The 16,176-nt window shown below is 36.4% G+C and overlaps 1 protein-coding gene across 4 annotated transcripts in view; it reads left to right on the forward strand.

The window, feature by feature from the left end:
* Positions 1–6,204: 6,204 nt before the first annotated feature.
* The window catches only part of ADAD1 (adenosine deaminase domain containing 1), a 110,420-nt gene continuing 100,448 nt past the window's right edge, over positions 6,205–16,176 (forward strand). For 2 of the 4 annotated variants that reach the window (XM_032333330.1, XM_032333333.1), the window contains exons 1-4: positions 6,314–6,522; positions 6,875–7,054; positions 8,050–8,238; positions 10,922–11,089. In XM_032333330.1, the coding sequence (XP_032189221.1) occupies positions 6,883–7,054; positions 8,050–8,238; positions 10,922–11,089 (529 nt within the window). In that variant the 5' untranslated portion in view covers positions 6,314–6,522; positions 6,875–6,882. Of the gene's footprint in view, positions 6,294–6,313; positions 6,523–6,643; positions 6,744–6,874; positions 7,055–8,049; positions 8,239–10,921; positions 11,090–16,176 lie in introns of those variants that run through there. The other 2 variants (XM_032333331.1, XM_032333332.1) reach the window with 2 other exon arrangements.

The raw sequence follows: 16,176 nt of genomic DNA on the forward strand, positions 1-16,176 counted from the left end.
AAGTATCTATCCAACAAGAAGATCTTACAATTACAAATATTTATGCCCCTAACCTGGGAGCAGCCAAATATATAAATCAACAGCAAACTTAAAGAAACTCACTGATAACAACTTAATAATAGTAGGGGACTTTAACACCGCCCTCACAGCAATGGACAGATCATCTAAGCCGAAGATAAAGAAAGCAAGGACTTTGAATGACACACTGGACCAGATGGACTTAACATATATATTCAGAGCATTTCATCCTAAAGCAGCAGAATACACATTCTTTTCAAATGCAAATGGAACATTCTCCTGAATAGATCACATACTGTGTCACAAATCATACCTCATCTGATAAAAAAGACTGAGATCATACCATGCATATTTTCAGACCACAATGCTATGAAACTTGAAGTCAATCACAAGAAAAAATTTGGAAGGACCACAAATACATAAAGATTAAAAAACATCCTACTATAGAATGAATGGGACAACCAGGAAATTAAAGAATTAAAGAATTAAAAAAAAAAAAGAACATGGAAGCAATTGAAAATGAAAACATGTCTAAAACCTTTGGGATACAGCAAAGGCAGTCCTAAGAGGGAAGTATTTTGCAATCTAAGCCTTCCTAAAGAAGCAAGAAAATACACAAATACACAACCTACCCTTATACCTGAAGAAAGTGGATAAAAGAAAAGCAAATAAAGCCTAAATCCAGCAGGAGAAGGGAAGGGAAATAATATAAGTTAGAGCAGGAATCAATGATTTAAAAAAAAACAACCCACAGTAGAACAATCAATGAAACTAAGAGCTGATTCTTTGAAAGAATTAACAAGATTAATAAACCCCTAGCCACACTTACCAAAAAAAAAAAAAAAAAAAAGGCGGGGGAGGGAGGGAAGAGAGAGAGAGAGAAAGAAAGAGGGAGGGAGAGAGAAAGGACCCAAATAAACAAAAACATGATTGAAAGGGGAGATGTCACAACCAACACCAAAGAAATAGTTATAAAAGAATATTATGAGCAATTATATGTACACATTAAAAAATCTGGAAGAAATGGGTAAGTTCCTGGAAACATATAAACTACCAAAAGTGAAACAGGAAGAAACAGAAAACCTGAACAGACCCATAACCAGGAAAGAAATTTAATCAGTAATCAAAACTCTCCCAACAAACAAGAATCAAGGGCTGTATGGCTTCCCAGGGGAATTCTACCAAACATTTAAAGAATTAATACTCACTCTTCTGAAACTGTTTCAAAAAATAGAAAGGGAAAGAAAACTTCCAAACTCTTTCCATGAGGCCAGCAGTACCTTGATCCCGAAGCCAGGCAAAGAAGACCCCACTAAAAAGAATTACAGACCAACATCACTGATGAACATGGATGCAAAAATCCAATCAGATCCAATAGCACATTAAAAGGATTATTCACCATGACCAAGTGGGATTTATTTCTGGGCTGAGAGGTGGTTCAACATCTGCAAATTAATGAACAAATTAATTAACAAAAGGAAGGATAAGAACAATATGATCCTCTCAATGGATGCAGAAAAAGCATTTGACAAAATACAGCATCCTTTCTTTGAAGGAAATTAAAAGTGCTATTCTGGTGAATACACCAATGTTGAGAAAGCAAAACAGCCTGATTGCTGATATGGAGTATGTTTCAGTGATCTGGACAGAAAATCAAACCACAACATTCCCTTAAGGCAAAGCCTAATCCAGAGCAAGGCCCCCATTCTCTGATTTTAAAAGGCTTGAGAACTGAGGGAGCTGCAGAAGAAAAGCTTGAAGTCAGCAGAGGTAGTTCATAAAGTCTGAAGAGAGAAGGCATCTTCATCACATAAAAGTAAAAGGTGAAGCAGCAAGTGTTGATATTGAAGCTGCAGGAAGTTATCCAGGAGATCCAGCTCAGATCATTCATGAAGGAGGCTACACGAAACATATTTTCTTTTTTTGTAAACAAAACAGCCTTCTATAGGAAGATGATGTTATCCAAGACTTTCAGAGCTACAGAGAAATTAGTGCCTGGCTTCACAGCTTCAAAGGACAGGCCAACTCTCTTGTTAGGGGCTAGGACAGCTGGTGACTTTAAATTGAAGACAGTGCTCATTTGCTATTTTGAAAATCCCAGGGCACTTAAGAACTGTCCGAAAGCTACTCTGAAAGTACTCTTGTGAGCACTTTGTTGTTCAATGGAACAGCAAAGTCTGGATGACAGCACGTCTGTTTATAAAACGGTTTACTGAATGTTTTAAGCTCATTATGGACTCTTACTGCTCAGAAAGACGATCCTTTCAAAATAGCACTGCTCATTTGGCAATGTACTTGATCACCCAAGATTTCTGTTGGAGATATATGATAAAATTAACGTTATCTTTGGTAACACAACATCCATTCTGCAACTCATGGAAAGATTAATTTCAACTTTCAAGTTTTACTGAGAAATCCATTTGTAAGGCTAGAGCTGCCATGCATGGAACTGGGCAAAATAAATGGAAAACCTGTTGGAAAGGATTCAGCATTTATTAAGGACATCCATTATTCATGGGAGGAGGTCAGAATATTAATATTAACAGGACTTTGGAGGAAGTAACTGCAGACGTGGTGGAACTAACAAAAGAACTAGAATTAGAAGTGGAGCCTGAAGATGTGACTGACTCGCTGCAATCTCACTGACAAACCTTGAATGGGTGAGGAGTTGTTTCTTACGGTGAACAAATAAAGTATTTTATTGAGAAGAAAACTACACCTAGTGAAGTTGTTGTAAAGGGTGTTGAAACTACAACGAAAGACTTAAAATGGTACATAAACTCAGTTGATAAAGCAGCAGCAGGGTTTAGAGGATTGACTTCAAATATGAAAGTTGTGTTACTAAAATGGTTTTGAGCAGTACTATGTTCTCCAGAAACATTATTAGTGAAAGGAAAAGTACTGATGCAAGGAACATCACTGTTGCCTTAAGGAAACTTGCCACAGGCACCCAACCTTCAGCAACACCCTCCTGCTGAGTCAGCAGCCATCAACATTAAGGCAAAAGGTAGCATTTTTTAGCAACAAAGTATTATTTAAATTATGGTATGTACATTGTGTTTTTAGACATAATGCTATTGCACATTTAATAGACTATAGTATAGTTTAAACATTACTTTCCCACACACTGGAAACCAAAAAATTCATTTGACTTGCTTTTTTTTTTTTCAAAGATTATTTATTTATTTATTTAACACACAGAGAGAGAGAGAGAGGTCACAGGAAGGCAGAGAGGCAGGCAGAGAGAGGGGGGAAGCAGGCTCCCTGCCGAGCAGAGAGCCCAATGTGGGGCTCAATCCCAGGACCCTGAGATCATGACCTGAGCTGAAGGCAGAGGCTTAACACACTGAGCCACCCAGGCGCCCTGACTTGATTTTGATATTCATCTTATTGCAGTGGTCTAGAACTGGACCTGCTATATCTCTGAAATATGCTTGTATTTAAAAGTTGCTAAGAAAGTATATCTTAAAAGTTTTAATCACAGAAAAGAAAATAATTGGGGGATGGATGTAACTAGACTTATTATTGCAATCAATTTACAGAATATACAGGTAACAAATCACTACACGGTATACCTGAAACTAATTTATGTCAATCATATCTCAATAAAAAAAAAACTGAGCTCAGAAAGCATATTAAAAAAAAACCACACACAGTTTCAGGTAAGACCCAAAGAAGACTCCGGGGTGAAACAGTGTATTTGTATACTTCTAATTATCTTCCTCAAAATATTTATTGGTATGGTGGATTTAATATATGTCCATAAATTCCGTGATACTCCTCTCTCCAGGAGGTGGATCTCTATTTCCCTCCCCTTCTGTGTAAGATGGAATCCTTCTACCAAAAACAGTACACAAAAGGAAAAAAAACAGTAACTTTACAGTGGATAAACCTGACAGCCTTAACCAAGTCATGAAGGCTAACATTGTCAATAGTTGCTGACATCATGTACTCCCTAATACATTATGAGAAGTGCACTTCATCTATGTTTTCGTCTCCCCAATACCCTTAAATCTTGTATAAACACCAGAGAACATCTGGCAAACCCAAATTGAGGACCGACCTACAAAATATTCAAACATTATTCTTCAAAAGTGGCAAGCTCATAAACACAAGGAAAGACTTAAAAACTTTTATATGAGACAGATGACTAAGATGTGACCACTAAATGCAATGCAATATTCTGGACTAACTCATGCAACAGAAAATGGACATTAATTGAAAAACTGGTGAAATCCAAATCATGTGTATAGTATAGTTAGTAATGTTGTACTAATGCCAATTTCTTAGTGTTGATAATTGCACAATGGCTATGTAGATATTAACATTGGGGAAAACTGAAGGGAAGGGTATAGGTGAACTCTTTGTGTTATCTTTACAATTATTCTGTAAATCTAAAATTATTTCAAAATAAAACATTGTGTATATATCCACTTCATCTTTAAGAGTAATTTTTACCCATTCCTTTTACTTCTTGAGCTTCTGTTTCCATTTTACATTCCTCCTCAAATTTGATCCTAATGTAATTGTGTTATTTTTGTACTCAGAACTTTCATTCATTATCCCTATCGTACTTCTTGGCAACAATATTTGAATTTTTAATTTGTTGTAGCAAAAGTCTCCAAACATTAAGAAGAAAAAGTTCTGCTTTGAGTTATCATTACAATTATTAATGGGCATTTGGTCAAAGCAACATATCAATACATTTCTATAATCACTAAAGAAAAACAAGATTTATTGAAAATGCATTGCTTAGGGGCACTTGGTTGCCTCAGTTGCTCAAGTGTGGACTTTGGGCTCAGGTCATGTTTCCAGGACCCTGGGATAGAGTCCTGCATCTGGCTCCCTAGTCACTAGGGAGTCTGCTTCTTCCTTTTCCTCCCCCTGCTTGTGCTCTCTCTCTCTTTCTCTCTAAAATAAATTTTAAAAAAAGAAAAGAAAGGAAAATGCATTGCTTTATGAGAGGAATGAAGCTTTTCTTTCTTCTAATTAGCCCATATGTTTCGGGGTGGCTATTACCTCTTGTTGTAATGAGGTAGAATATTATCAATTTTATTGTTTTCTTTCTCTTTCCCTTTTTCCTTTAAAACAATATAATCCTTGAGAAATCTTATCTATATAAAAAAACAAGGGGTCACCTGGGTGGCTCAGTGGGTTATGCCTTCAGCTCAGGCCATGATGCCAGGGTCCTGGGATCCTGTCCCACAGAAAGCTCCTTGGTCAGCGGGTAGTCGCTTCTCCCTATCCTTTCCCTGCTGGTAGTCCTCTCTCTCTCTCAAATAAATAAATAGAATTTTAGAAGAAAAAAAAAAGTAGGGAGGGACACATTTATATATTGTTATAATGCTATCCTTCTGGGTTATAAACCAAACTTGGTAAAGAGAAACTGAGCCAGGCATTACCCAGAAGATAATTAGTCATAGGTATAGTGTGCTCTTGTTTTAATATTCTCCTTGAGCAGGACGGGAGGGCTCGAGTCTTTACAAAATGATTACACAACCATAGGCAATCGAGGTTATTTTAATAAAATCAGCTCCCTTGGATTTGGGCTAAGGCCAAGATTGACCTAGCGCATATCGAAATCTTATCTATAACACAATGTGTATAAATAAGAAAACCAATTGCCTTCATAGGGAAATATATATACACATTTAACCATCTGTCAGCTAATACCTCCATTAGGGTCTCCTACATCTTTTACGAGTGCAAAGAACTGAAAACACCCACGATGGCTTTGTCATTAGGTTTCAACCTCCCCGCCTGTTTTCGAGGGTTCGTTGTTTGGCTCCTCCTGTGAAACTCAGGCAGGAGTCCAAAGCGGTTTTTTCTGTAAACATTAAAGACACGGTTGAGGCCAAACCTTGTCCACAGGGGCCTCCTCAGAGTATAACCAGGGTTAGAGCCCAAGGTTTCCTTGAAACCACCCACACACGGCACCCCAAGGACAGCCTCTAATCATCCTGAAGGACACCCCAAAACAGCGCGTTGTGAGTACAGTGGTGAGCCGGGTGTGGAGGGCATTTGGCAGGACGGCGAACGGGCCGCACCCAACAACCTTCATCCGAATTCTGCGGCAGCGACCGCCGCAGTAAGCTTGAGTGCGCCGGCTCCCAAAACAAGGCCGACCTCACAGGGCTTCGAATGCGCGCGCATGACGTCTGACGTCTCTCTGCTTGTTGACGCAGGCCGTAGAGCGCGGAGCCCGCCCTGCCGGCATAGCCCGAAGGGAACTGCGCGGGCGCGAGCGCAGGGCCGGAAGCCCGGCCGCGTAGACGGTTGGTGATTGGATGAGGCTTGGTGTGGGGGTGTTAGTCCGGGTACTGCGGGGACGCCACGAGGCCGCTTTTGAAAGACGCAACCTTGGGGCGCGTGGCTCTCGCGCAGAGTGTCCCAAAGCCAGAGATTGAGGGCGGGAGGAGGAAGCAACGGCGTCGGCGGCTGGGGCCGGCGAGCCCCGGGCCTGTGGCTCGGTCTCCGGCCTACGCGGCAGGAAGGACAGCTTTGGTGGGTGGGAGTTGGGCTGGGAATCGGGCCGTTGAGGGAATCCTGTTTTTATTTTTATTTATTTATTTTTTCTTTCTCCCTGAGCCCTGAGTAGTTGTAAGGACCGTCCCTGCGGACCGCTTTGACCCTTCTTTGCCCTTTTGTAGCAGTGCTTTGGAAGGGATGTAGGAGGGATGAGCCCCGTACCTGTTAAAACTCTATAGTCACGAAGCAGTCACGACGTGAGTTAAGACGTTTAGTCCTGTGTCGTGTGAGTGACTTTAAGCCATGTAGGTATATTTTAAATTTCAGAGTAAGTATTTTTATCTAGTACTTTTTTTTGTTTTCTGCCAATTTTCTTAACGATTTGCAGGTGAGAAAATGTCTGGCAACAATGACTGGTTTCAGAGTTCCCGGGTCCCTAGCTTTGCTCAAATGCTGAAGAAGAACTTGCCAGCTCAGCCATCAACCCAGACGGTAACTACACCCACAGGATATTCTTCAGAAAGATACAGCCTGTCGAATATGGCTTCCAAGGTTACCCAAGTGACGGGTACGAGTTTTTCATTTGCAATAATGCCTTGGTTCTTTGAGATTCTAGAATGGCCAATAAGTACTGTTGAGCCTCCAGTTTAAATGTTGCCTGGATACATATCCATTTACCAGGGGCTATGTCCCTCCTGGAGCTCCAATTTGCCTCTGAACACCGTAAGAGGCATGTGGAAATCTTCCTTGCTGCTCAGTTATTCTAACAGCTTCAAGCCTGTCTTGCCTTTTTTTTTTTTTTTTAAAAGGTTTTACTTATTTGTTTGATAGAGATCACAAGAAGGTAAAGGCAGGCAGAGAGAGAGAGAGAGAGAGAGGAAGGGAAGCAGGCTCCCTGCTGAGCAGAGAGCCCCCCCCCCCATTTGGGGCTTGATCCCAGGACCTGAGATCATGATGTAGGCCCAAGGCAGAGGCTTAACCCACTGAGCCACCCAGGTGCCCCCTGTCTTGCCTTTCTAAGGTAAGGTTGTGTTGGTCCCTTCAGGGAAAGGACTGGACTTACACTGGTTTTTAGTCAACATATCACTTAGCATAAGTGTAAAGAGGGACAAACACTTAAATTCAATTGAATTTAGTATTAAAAGTAATATAAAATAGTGAGTAGGAAATAGAAATGGACCTTAGTCCCAGGTCTCTGTCTTTAGTCCAGACCTTAGTGAAACCATGTATTTAAAAAAAAAAAAAAGATTTGAGAGCTTCCGAAGACCTTGACATCATTAAAATTCTGTGATTCTTTGATATCACTTCATGTTATGACAGTGATAGCACTTCTTTGCAAAAATGGTTTTGGTGCTCCAAAAAGTATGTGCATCAGCAGGTTACACTTGTCATGTGTGCAAAAATTTTTTTAGTAGAAACTTACTTGTAATGAAGAATACATATAATAGATGTATCAGGGACAATCTTCCATTTTATGGGAGGGTTTAGTGTTTTTGCTTTTTTAAAAATTTGTTTAGTTTTTTTTATTTTACTGAACTGACAACTCTAATCATATATTTTTAGGTAATTTTCCAGAACCATTGCTTTCCAAAGGACTTTCATCTATTTCAAATCCTGTCCTTCCTCCAAAAAAAATACCTAAAGAATTCGTAATGAAATACAGACGTGGAGAGATAAATCCTGTGTCAGCTTTGCACCAGTTTGCACAAATGCAGCGGGTTCACCTTGATCTTAAGGAAACTGTAACAACAGGCAAGTGTCAAGTTGTATCTGGTTATTACAATACTTTAAGATATTTTCCTGTTAAAAACAGAGCATATACATACTACTAAATTTGATTATTTTCTACATTTGCATAATCTTGGGATTAGGTAACTACTGGTATGTTTTAACAATTATACCTCAGGAATTTTTATATTCATATTTTTCTGCAAATAACTTACATGTACAAAGTTTTTATAATCGAATTTTAATTTTTTTGTTTATGGCTAGTTGAACTGAAATCCCATCAGCCTTGTGGATTATTTTCAGGTGTAAGTACTTGTAGATTAAACATGCTTTTGAAGAGTTGTTAAATATTTGGATTCTCTAATGAGAAAGATTCTGTGATGATTATACCAGACAAAATTATGGTCTAATTTAGCTTCTGAAATTCAAGGTATAGAGGTGAAAATAACACTTCCATGATTGATACTCTACCTGTGACTATTTTCTCCATTCTCTCTTAAACTTCCCTCCCAGCCTGTGGAAGGCTACACAGTAGTACAGATCAAATAAAAGCAAAAAGCATCCTCTAATCTCTTAACGTCATGAACAGCGATTAGAAAGAACTTTAGAAAAGTGGAAGGATAAGAGACTAAGTGCTTTAATAGACATGGACAAGCTGAAAGTATGAGAGTCAAACACAGTCCTTAAAAATACATATATGTGTGTACAAATATGTGTTTGTGTGTGTGTTTATATATACAAAGACATTATCAAATAGCTTGGTTTTTTAAGTTTTTTCTTACCGTTGCTAACTTTCACCAATACGGGTCTCAAGACATCCTTGTAAAAGAATTTGAAGCTTTTGAGATTTTAGCTAAGATTGTCATAGTAAAGTCACATCTCCAGTCTTTTTGGAAGAAAAAACAGTACACAGGTTACAAAAATAGAGTCTTAATATAGAAGGTAGAGTTTTCCTAGGTACAGTTACTGTAGGTTGGATTACTTCATGATCAATACTGTGAACTTAATTTTTGTGTCACTAGTTTTCCCTCCATTCTTCTCAGACTGTTCTAGGAAAATGTAAACTCTTGATCATAATAAGAAAAAGAAGTGTGTAAGGGAAAATCTTTATTGATCTGTGTAAAAGCTACTCAAAAACACACTCCACTGATTACTAATGGTATTCACTTTGTGTTCATAGTACTAGCTGAATAATCTGAATCAATAGGTTTAATGATGAGACCAGAGTATCCATATTTTCACAATTCTATAGGTGATTTAAATACATACTAACATTTGAGAATCTGAAGTATGATAGGATGAAGCTTAAAGGCTCAGCACTCTGACACCATGTACTTAATTAACAAATTTGATGGATGCTATCTCACACATAAAAATCATCAGGGCCACTAGTTAAATATACAAAATACTCTCAGGTTTTGTAAATTTGGATTGGAACCTAGGTGATCATAAGGAAGGAACTTGGGAAACTGAAGTCCTAGAGAAAATCAGTTTACTCAGATGCGGCAAGGAGTTTCTTGTAAAACCTTGATGTACATCTTTAAAAAACCCAGGGACACCTGGGTGGCTCAGTTGGTTAAGCGGTTGTCTTCAGCTCAGGTCATGATCCCAGCGTCCTGGGATGGAGTCCCACATCAGGCTCCTTGCTTGGAGCTTGCTTCTCCCTCTGCCCCTGCCTGCCACTCTGTCTGCCTGTGCTCACTCTCGCTCCTCTCTCTGACATATAAATAAATTAAATCTTAAAAAAAAAAAAAAGTTAGTGTAATATGTGAGAAAGTAATAATGATGGTGATGATGACGAGGCTTATGTGGAGTGACATTGTACCTAGCCATCCATAAACAGGGGAGAACCTTAAGTTGACTAAAGGTCTTCTAAAGTCCAAATTACCAACAAGTAAAACTTGAACTGGAAAAACCTTTGCCCTGTGAATTTATATGATTCCATTTCATTTTTCATTAGGCAAAAATGAAAATAGGTAAAAATAATTGTGTAAAGGTAATCCTTCTAGGAATTTTGGATGGCTGGACATTGAGTTTAATTCTTTAGCATGTTTTCTCTATTGTTTGTTTTGGTTTTCCTTGTGGATTCTCTCCCTTCCACTTGCCTTCAAGGCTATGGTGGTGTGAGTAGCTTATCATGACTCCCTAATAGACTCACATGATTTCTGCAAAAGGATCCCTTTTTTTCTGGAACTTATAATCTTATATGAGTATCAGAGCACTCAGAAGACGGGAGAAATTGAGCTTTATTATTATTGAATTTCAAAAGAAGAGAGATGTTGCCAGAGGCTCCACATTTTACCCCTCATTGGTCATCCATTAGCGTATTTATTTATTTATTTATTCAGTTATTTATTTATTTATTAGCTATTTGTTAGTTTGTTTGTTTATTTATTTATTTATTTATTTTATTGCCAGGCTTCATTATACAAGACACTGTTGCTCCATGCATGATCTGTACTCTAAAGCAGTCTCTACTGTTCATGTTGAATCTGGAGCCAAACTGGCTGCTGGATAGGTTCCTCAGAACTAGCTCAGGGGCTCACCCAGCTTTACTTTTAAACTGCATTATAAAAAATAAAACACAAAACTGATAGGCCAGGATCGTTTTCCACAACTTTTGTACTGGGATATTTTTCTTATCAAATGTCATTTGCAAGATCATACTGTGAATTATTGCAGCATTCATTCTGACTTCTTTTTCAAGGTAACGTTATGGGACCATATTTTGCTTTTTGTGCTGTGGTGGATGGTGTTCAATATAAGACTGGACTGGGACAAAATAAAAAGGAGTCTAGATCCAATGCAGCAAAATTAGCTCTTGATGAGCTTCTACAATTGGATGAACCTGAACCAAGAGTTTTAGAAACAGCAGGTAAATACTCTTGATTATTATTTGTAAAATGTATCTTTTTCCAGAAGAAATCACCTGAAGGATTTGTTTTTGAAGAGTTTCATGGCAACTGCAAGATAGAAGTTGCAGAATTTATTTCCTTCCATTGCTGGTTGCTGACATGTTTAATGTTAGTTAAAATGTTCTCGTATAGGGATTAAAAGTACACTTACGGTGATGAGTACCGAGTAACATATGGAACTGTTGAACATTATATTGTACACCTGAAGTTAATATAACACTATGTTAATTGTACTGGAATTAAAAATAAAAATAACAAGAAAAGAATAAAAAAATAAAGGTTTTATATAAAAGAAAAAAATACTCTTGTATATTTCAGCACCATAAGCTATAAACATGTTGAGTGAATTGTCTCATAATTTGTCAGATTCCCAGTAGCTTCATATCCAGAAACTTGATTTTCTCTATAATTTATTGGATTCTTATTATGCTCTTAATACAGTACATTTAATAGAGATTTTAAATGCAATTTTTGTGAAGTTTGCCTGTCTACATTAAATTCAGGAATGGTAAAGCTACTTGAGAAAATGATGGCCTAAAGCAAACTCCAGAAATAGATTATGCAGGTTGAAATATTGATCCTGGATAGGCATGTTATTTGCCTTCTAAACCTGTTTTCATCATTTAAAACATGGGGACATTAAAAAAATAAGTAGTAAAAAAAAATAAGTAATAAAAATGGTGACTCTGATAGTGACTACCTCCTATGGCTGTTCTTAGGATTAAATATGCATGCAGAACTCTCAACCAGTGCTTGAATAACTTGTAAATGATAGTAGCTCTTATTAAATATTAATCATATAAAATGGCAACATATTGAGGAATATGTTCCTCAGTATGTTGCCATTTTATATACGTGTTAGCATAATAAGCAGTTTTTGTCAGTGGTCCCTTAATCATACATTATATTATCTGTAAATAAGTTAACTTTAAAAAAGAAAAACAAATTTTATTTAAGCAGTGATTATAAATTTATTCTTTTTAAATTCAAATTATCACTTATTGTACTACTGGGCTTTTTGGCTTTTAGTCTATTCATTTTTTTCTTTTCTAATTCTTAATATCGTTTTGTTCTTTCTCTAAGTTTAAATCTTATTTCACATGTTTTATTTTTGTTCAATTAAAACCATTATTTAGTAATTAAAAATGATTTATTTTGCTACATGTAAGTTTTGATGTGGAGTTTTTTCATTGTTTTCAAATAGTTTGTCATACTTTGGATTTATTAAGTCCTTAGGAGTGTATTGTGTTAACTTTCATGTTATTTTCTGTTTACTATTAAAGGTTAATTTTAATATTAAGGTTAATTTTCAGGGCTAGGTATGATTTTTGTCTTATACGTGCTGGCACTATAAATGTCATATTATCCTTATTTTATTGAAATATTTAAATTCTTACATGTTATTTGACTTGTAAAAAGCAATGATGCAGTGGTTTAATTTTGTTAGAGAGTATACTTTTTAAAATTCAATATAAAATTATTTCTTTTTTATCTTGCATATTTTATATGTTATGTGTTTTCGGTCTTAAAATTCTTTTAATTCTCACAGTGCTACTTTTAGTTACCTTTTGTGTTTGTTTAATATCTTTATCCTGTTTTACTTTTAATTTTCTATTGTACATAAAATTAGATTTTTTTGACATAAAGAATATTTCAATTAAAAAACTTCAGCATTTGGGCGACTGGGTGGCTCAGTGGGTTAACGCCTCTGCCTTTGGTTCAGGTCATGATCCCAGAGTCCTGGGATCAAGCCCCATATCGGGCTGTCTGCTCAGAAGGGAGCCTGCTTCCTCTTCTCTCTTCCTGCTGCTCTGCCTACTTGTGATCGCTCTGTCAAATAAATAAATAAATAAAATCTTTTAAAAAAAAAAAACTTTAACATTTGCATTTATTATGAATGGTAAGTGTCATATTATTTGCTTTTCCTTTTGTCTTATAGATACTGTTTTCTTTGACTTTTTTTTCCTTTAAATATTTGGAGGGTATATACTGATTTTAACCTGGAAATTCCTCTTTCTGATGTGAATTCAATTTTGATAATTTTGAGTTTTGATTTTATCTCTTGATAATTTTGCTTCTTTACCAGTATTCATATTTGTCCATCATTCCCTTATTCAGTCTCACTGATTTATCCTCTGGGTGAACAAATCTTACTCACCTGGCGCTTAATGTGATAAGTGATTTATTTCTTTTATAGATATGCCTTTGCCTTTCCAGAGTCTTCAACAAGTTAATGTGAAATGCAGAACTGGTGGCAAGAAATATTCTTAAGACACTTATTCAGTTTATTAATGGAAATTCTTGATATGTGATTATTGTATCAGCTATTAACCCACCTAGGTATATCCTTAGCAATATTTTCCCAGTTTCTTTCCAACTATAGCATGCAGTAGAATCAGTAAATCTATACTTTCAGGATATGCTGTATTCCAAGGACTGTGGTAGGTATTGGGAATTTAGAGTCAAGTAAGATCTGTCCTCTGCCCTCAACTAAAATGCTTTGTTGAAATTACATTAAAATAAGTCTACAGAATTTCCCAAGCAACGAATTTAATTGTCAGAAATGGGTGTTTATGATTGTCTTCTAATGATAAATACTTTTTTCCATAAGGGTCTTTAAAATGCTTATCCAGGGCTAGCAAATATTTTGCCTGGTGGGCTACAGTTTTTAGTTTCTAAGTATTTATCTTTTGCCTTTCTGAAAATTAAGGTATCACTTTTCCATATCCACTGATGCCCTGTTTATATCCACCATTGTTTTCTCAAAGAGTACCAATAGTACCTTAATTAAGACTAAAGGATTTTTAATAATGTATTTTCTCTTGTAACAGAGCCTAGTAATAATTTAATTTAATAATTTAATTAGGTCACCTTTTCCCTTATATTCTTTAAAATGTCCTAAACAGCTGAGTTTAAAGATTTGTTTTACTTGTGAAGGGATATGGAAGATAAGAGGTGAGTATTTCTTTGCTGTGAGCTTTATATCAGTTTTTCTGATCTATTCATTTATAACATAAAACTTAAAAGCTTAATTTTTTTTTAAATTTTGAACTCATCAGAATTATTTTCCATCTGTATCTTTTCATATTTTATATGTGGTGTTTTTAAAGTATAATCTTATTTTTTTTAGTTGTACAGAACTTCTTTAATTTTTTAAGTTTTGAAAATCTTAACACTTCTTAAAAAAATTTTTTTTTAAATTTTTATTTGAAGTAAGCTCCATGCCTAACATAGGGCATGAACTCAGTGACCTTGAGACTGAGTTGCATGGCTCTACCAACTAAGCTGGCCCGGCACCCTGAAAATCTAACACTTTTGACACAATGAGTTAAAAACCTGGTTCTAAGTTTATTTCGATATTCCTTACTAAAAAATCATTTAAAAGGCTTTTAGTGTAGTCAAACAATTTTATAATGCATATATATATAACAAATTTTAGTATCTTAATGATTTTAAGTGTACAGTTTAGTGTGAAGTACATTCACTTTGTTGTGTATCCAATATCCAGAACCCTTTGCATCTTGCAAAACTGAAATTCTATACCCATTAAACAATTATTCCTCATCTCCGCCTCTCCCTTACCCCTTTGACACCAAGTTCATAGCAATTACCATTCTGCTTTCTGTCTGTATGAATTTGACTACTCAAGGTCTTGCAAAGTGGAATCATATAGTATTTGTCTTCTCATGGCTGGCTTTTTTCACTTATAATGTCCTTAAGGTTTATCTCCATTGTAGCATCTGTGAGAATTTCCTTCCTTTCTAAGACTGAATAATACTCTCTTGTATGTATATACCACATTTTGTTTATCTATTTACCTGTCGATAGGTACTTGAGTTGCTTCAACTTTTGGCTGTGGTGAATAACGCTGCTATGAATGTGGATGTGCAAATAGCTGTGACATTCTGGTCTCAGTTCTTTGGGTTTCATACCCAGAAATGGAATTGCTGGATCATACGACAATTTTATATTTAATTTTTTTAAAGAACTGCCATATTGTTTTTCATAATGGCTACACTGTTATACATTCCTACCTGTAGTGCACAAGGGTTCCAGTTTTTCTACATCCTCACCAACAGTTGTTATTTTATGGGTTTTTTGTTTTGTTTTGTTTTAAAGATTTTATTTATTTATTTGACAGAGAGAGATCACAAGTAGGCAGAGAGGCAGGCAGAGAGAGAGAGGAGGAAGCAGGCTCCCTGCTGAGCAGAGAGCCCGATGCGGGACTCGATCCCAGGACCCTGAGATCATGACCTGAGCCGAAGGCAGCGGCTTAACCCACTGAGCCACCCAGGTGCCCCTTTTGTTTTGTTTTTGATAGTAACCCTTCTACTAGGTATGATGTGGCATCTCATTGTGGCTTTGACTTGCATTTTCCTAATGATTAATGATGGTGAGCATTTTCTCATGTGCCATTTTATATCTTCTTCAGAGAAAGGTAATAATACCTTTGCCCATTTTTGAAAGGGCTTATTGTTTTGTTGTTGTTGTCATTGAGTTTTAAGAGTTCTCTATACAGTAGTTCCTTCCTTATTCATGGTTTCACTTTCCACGGCTTCAGTTACCTGTGGTCAGCTATGGTCTGGAAGCAGATGATCCTCCTGACATATCAGAAGGTCAGTAGTAGCCTAATGCTATGTCACAATGCCTACGCCATTCACCTCACTTCTTCTCATTACATTTTAAAATTTCCCATCATTACAAGATGGGTGAGTACAATATAAGATATTTTGAGAGAGAGAGAGAGAGACTATGTTCATGTTTTTATTACAGTATGTATGTTCTATTGTTCATCTCTTATTGTGCCCAACTTATACAGTAAACTATCATAAAGACATATGTATTGGAAACATAGCATATCTAGGGTTTTGTATTATCTGTAGTGGAACCAATCCCCTCTATAGGGAAAGACTACTATATATCCTGGATATCAATCCCTTATCAGGTATGTGATGTGCAAGTATTTTCTCTCTTTTTGTGATTTGCAGTTTTACTCTGTTAATAGTGGTTTTTGATTCATAAAAGTATTTTTTTTTAATTTTTTATT

Source organism: Mustela erminea, chromosome 2 (genome assembly GCF_009829155.1).
Source record: "Mustela erminea isolate mMusErm1 chromosome 2, mMusErm1.Pri, whole genome shotgun sequence".
Taxonomy (NCBI): domain Eukaryota; kingdom Metazoa; phylum Chordata; class Mammalia; order Carnivora; family Mustelidae; genus Mustela; species Mustela erminea.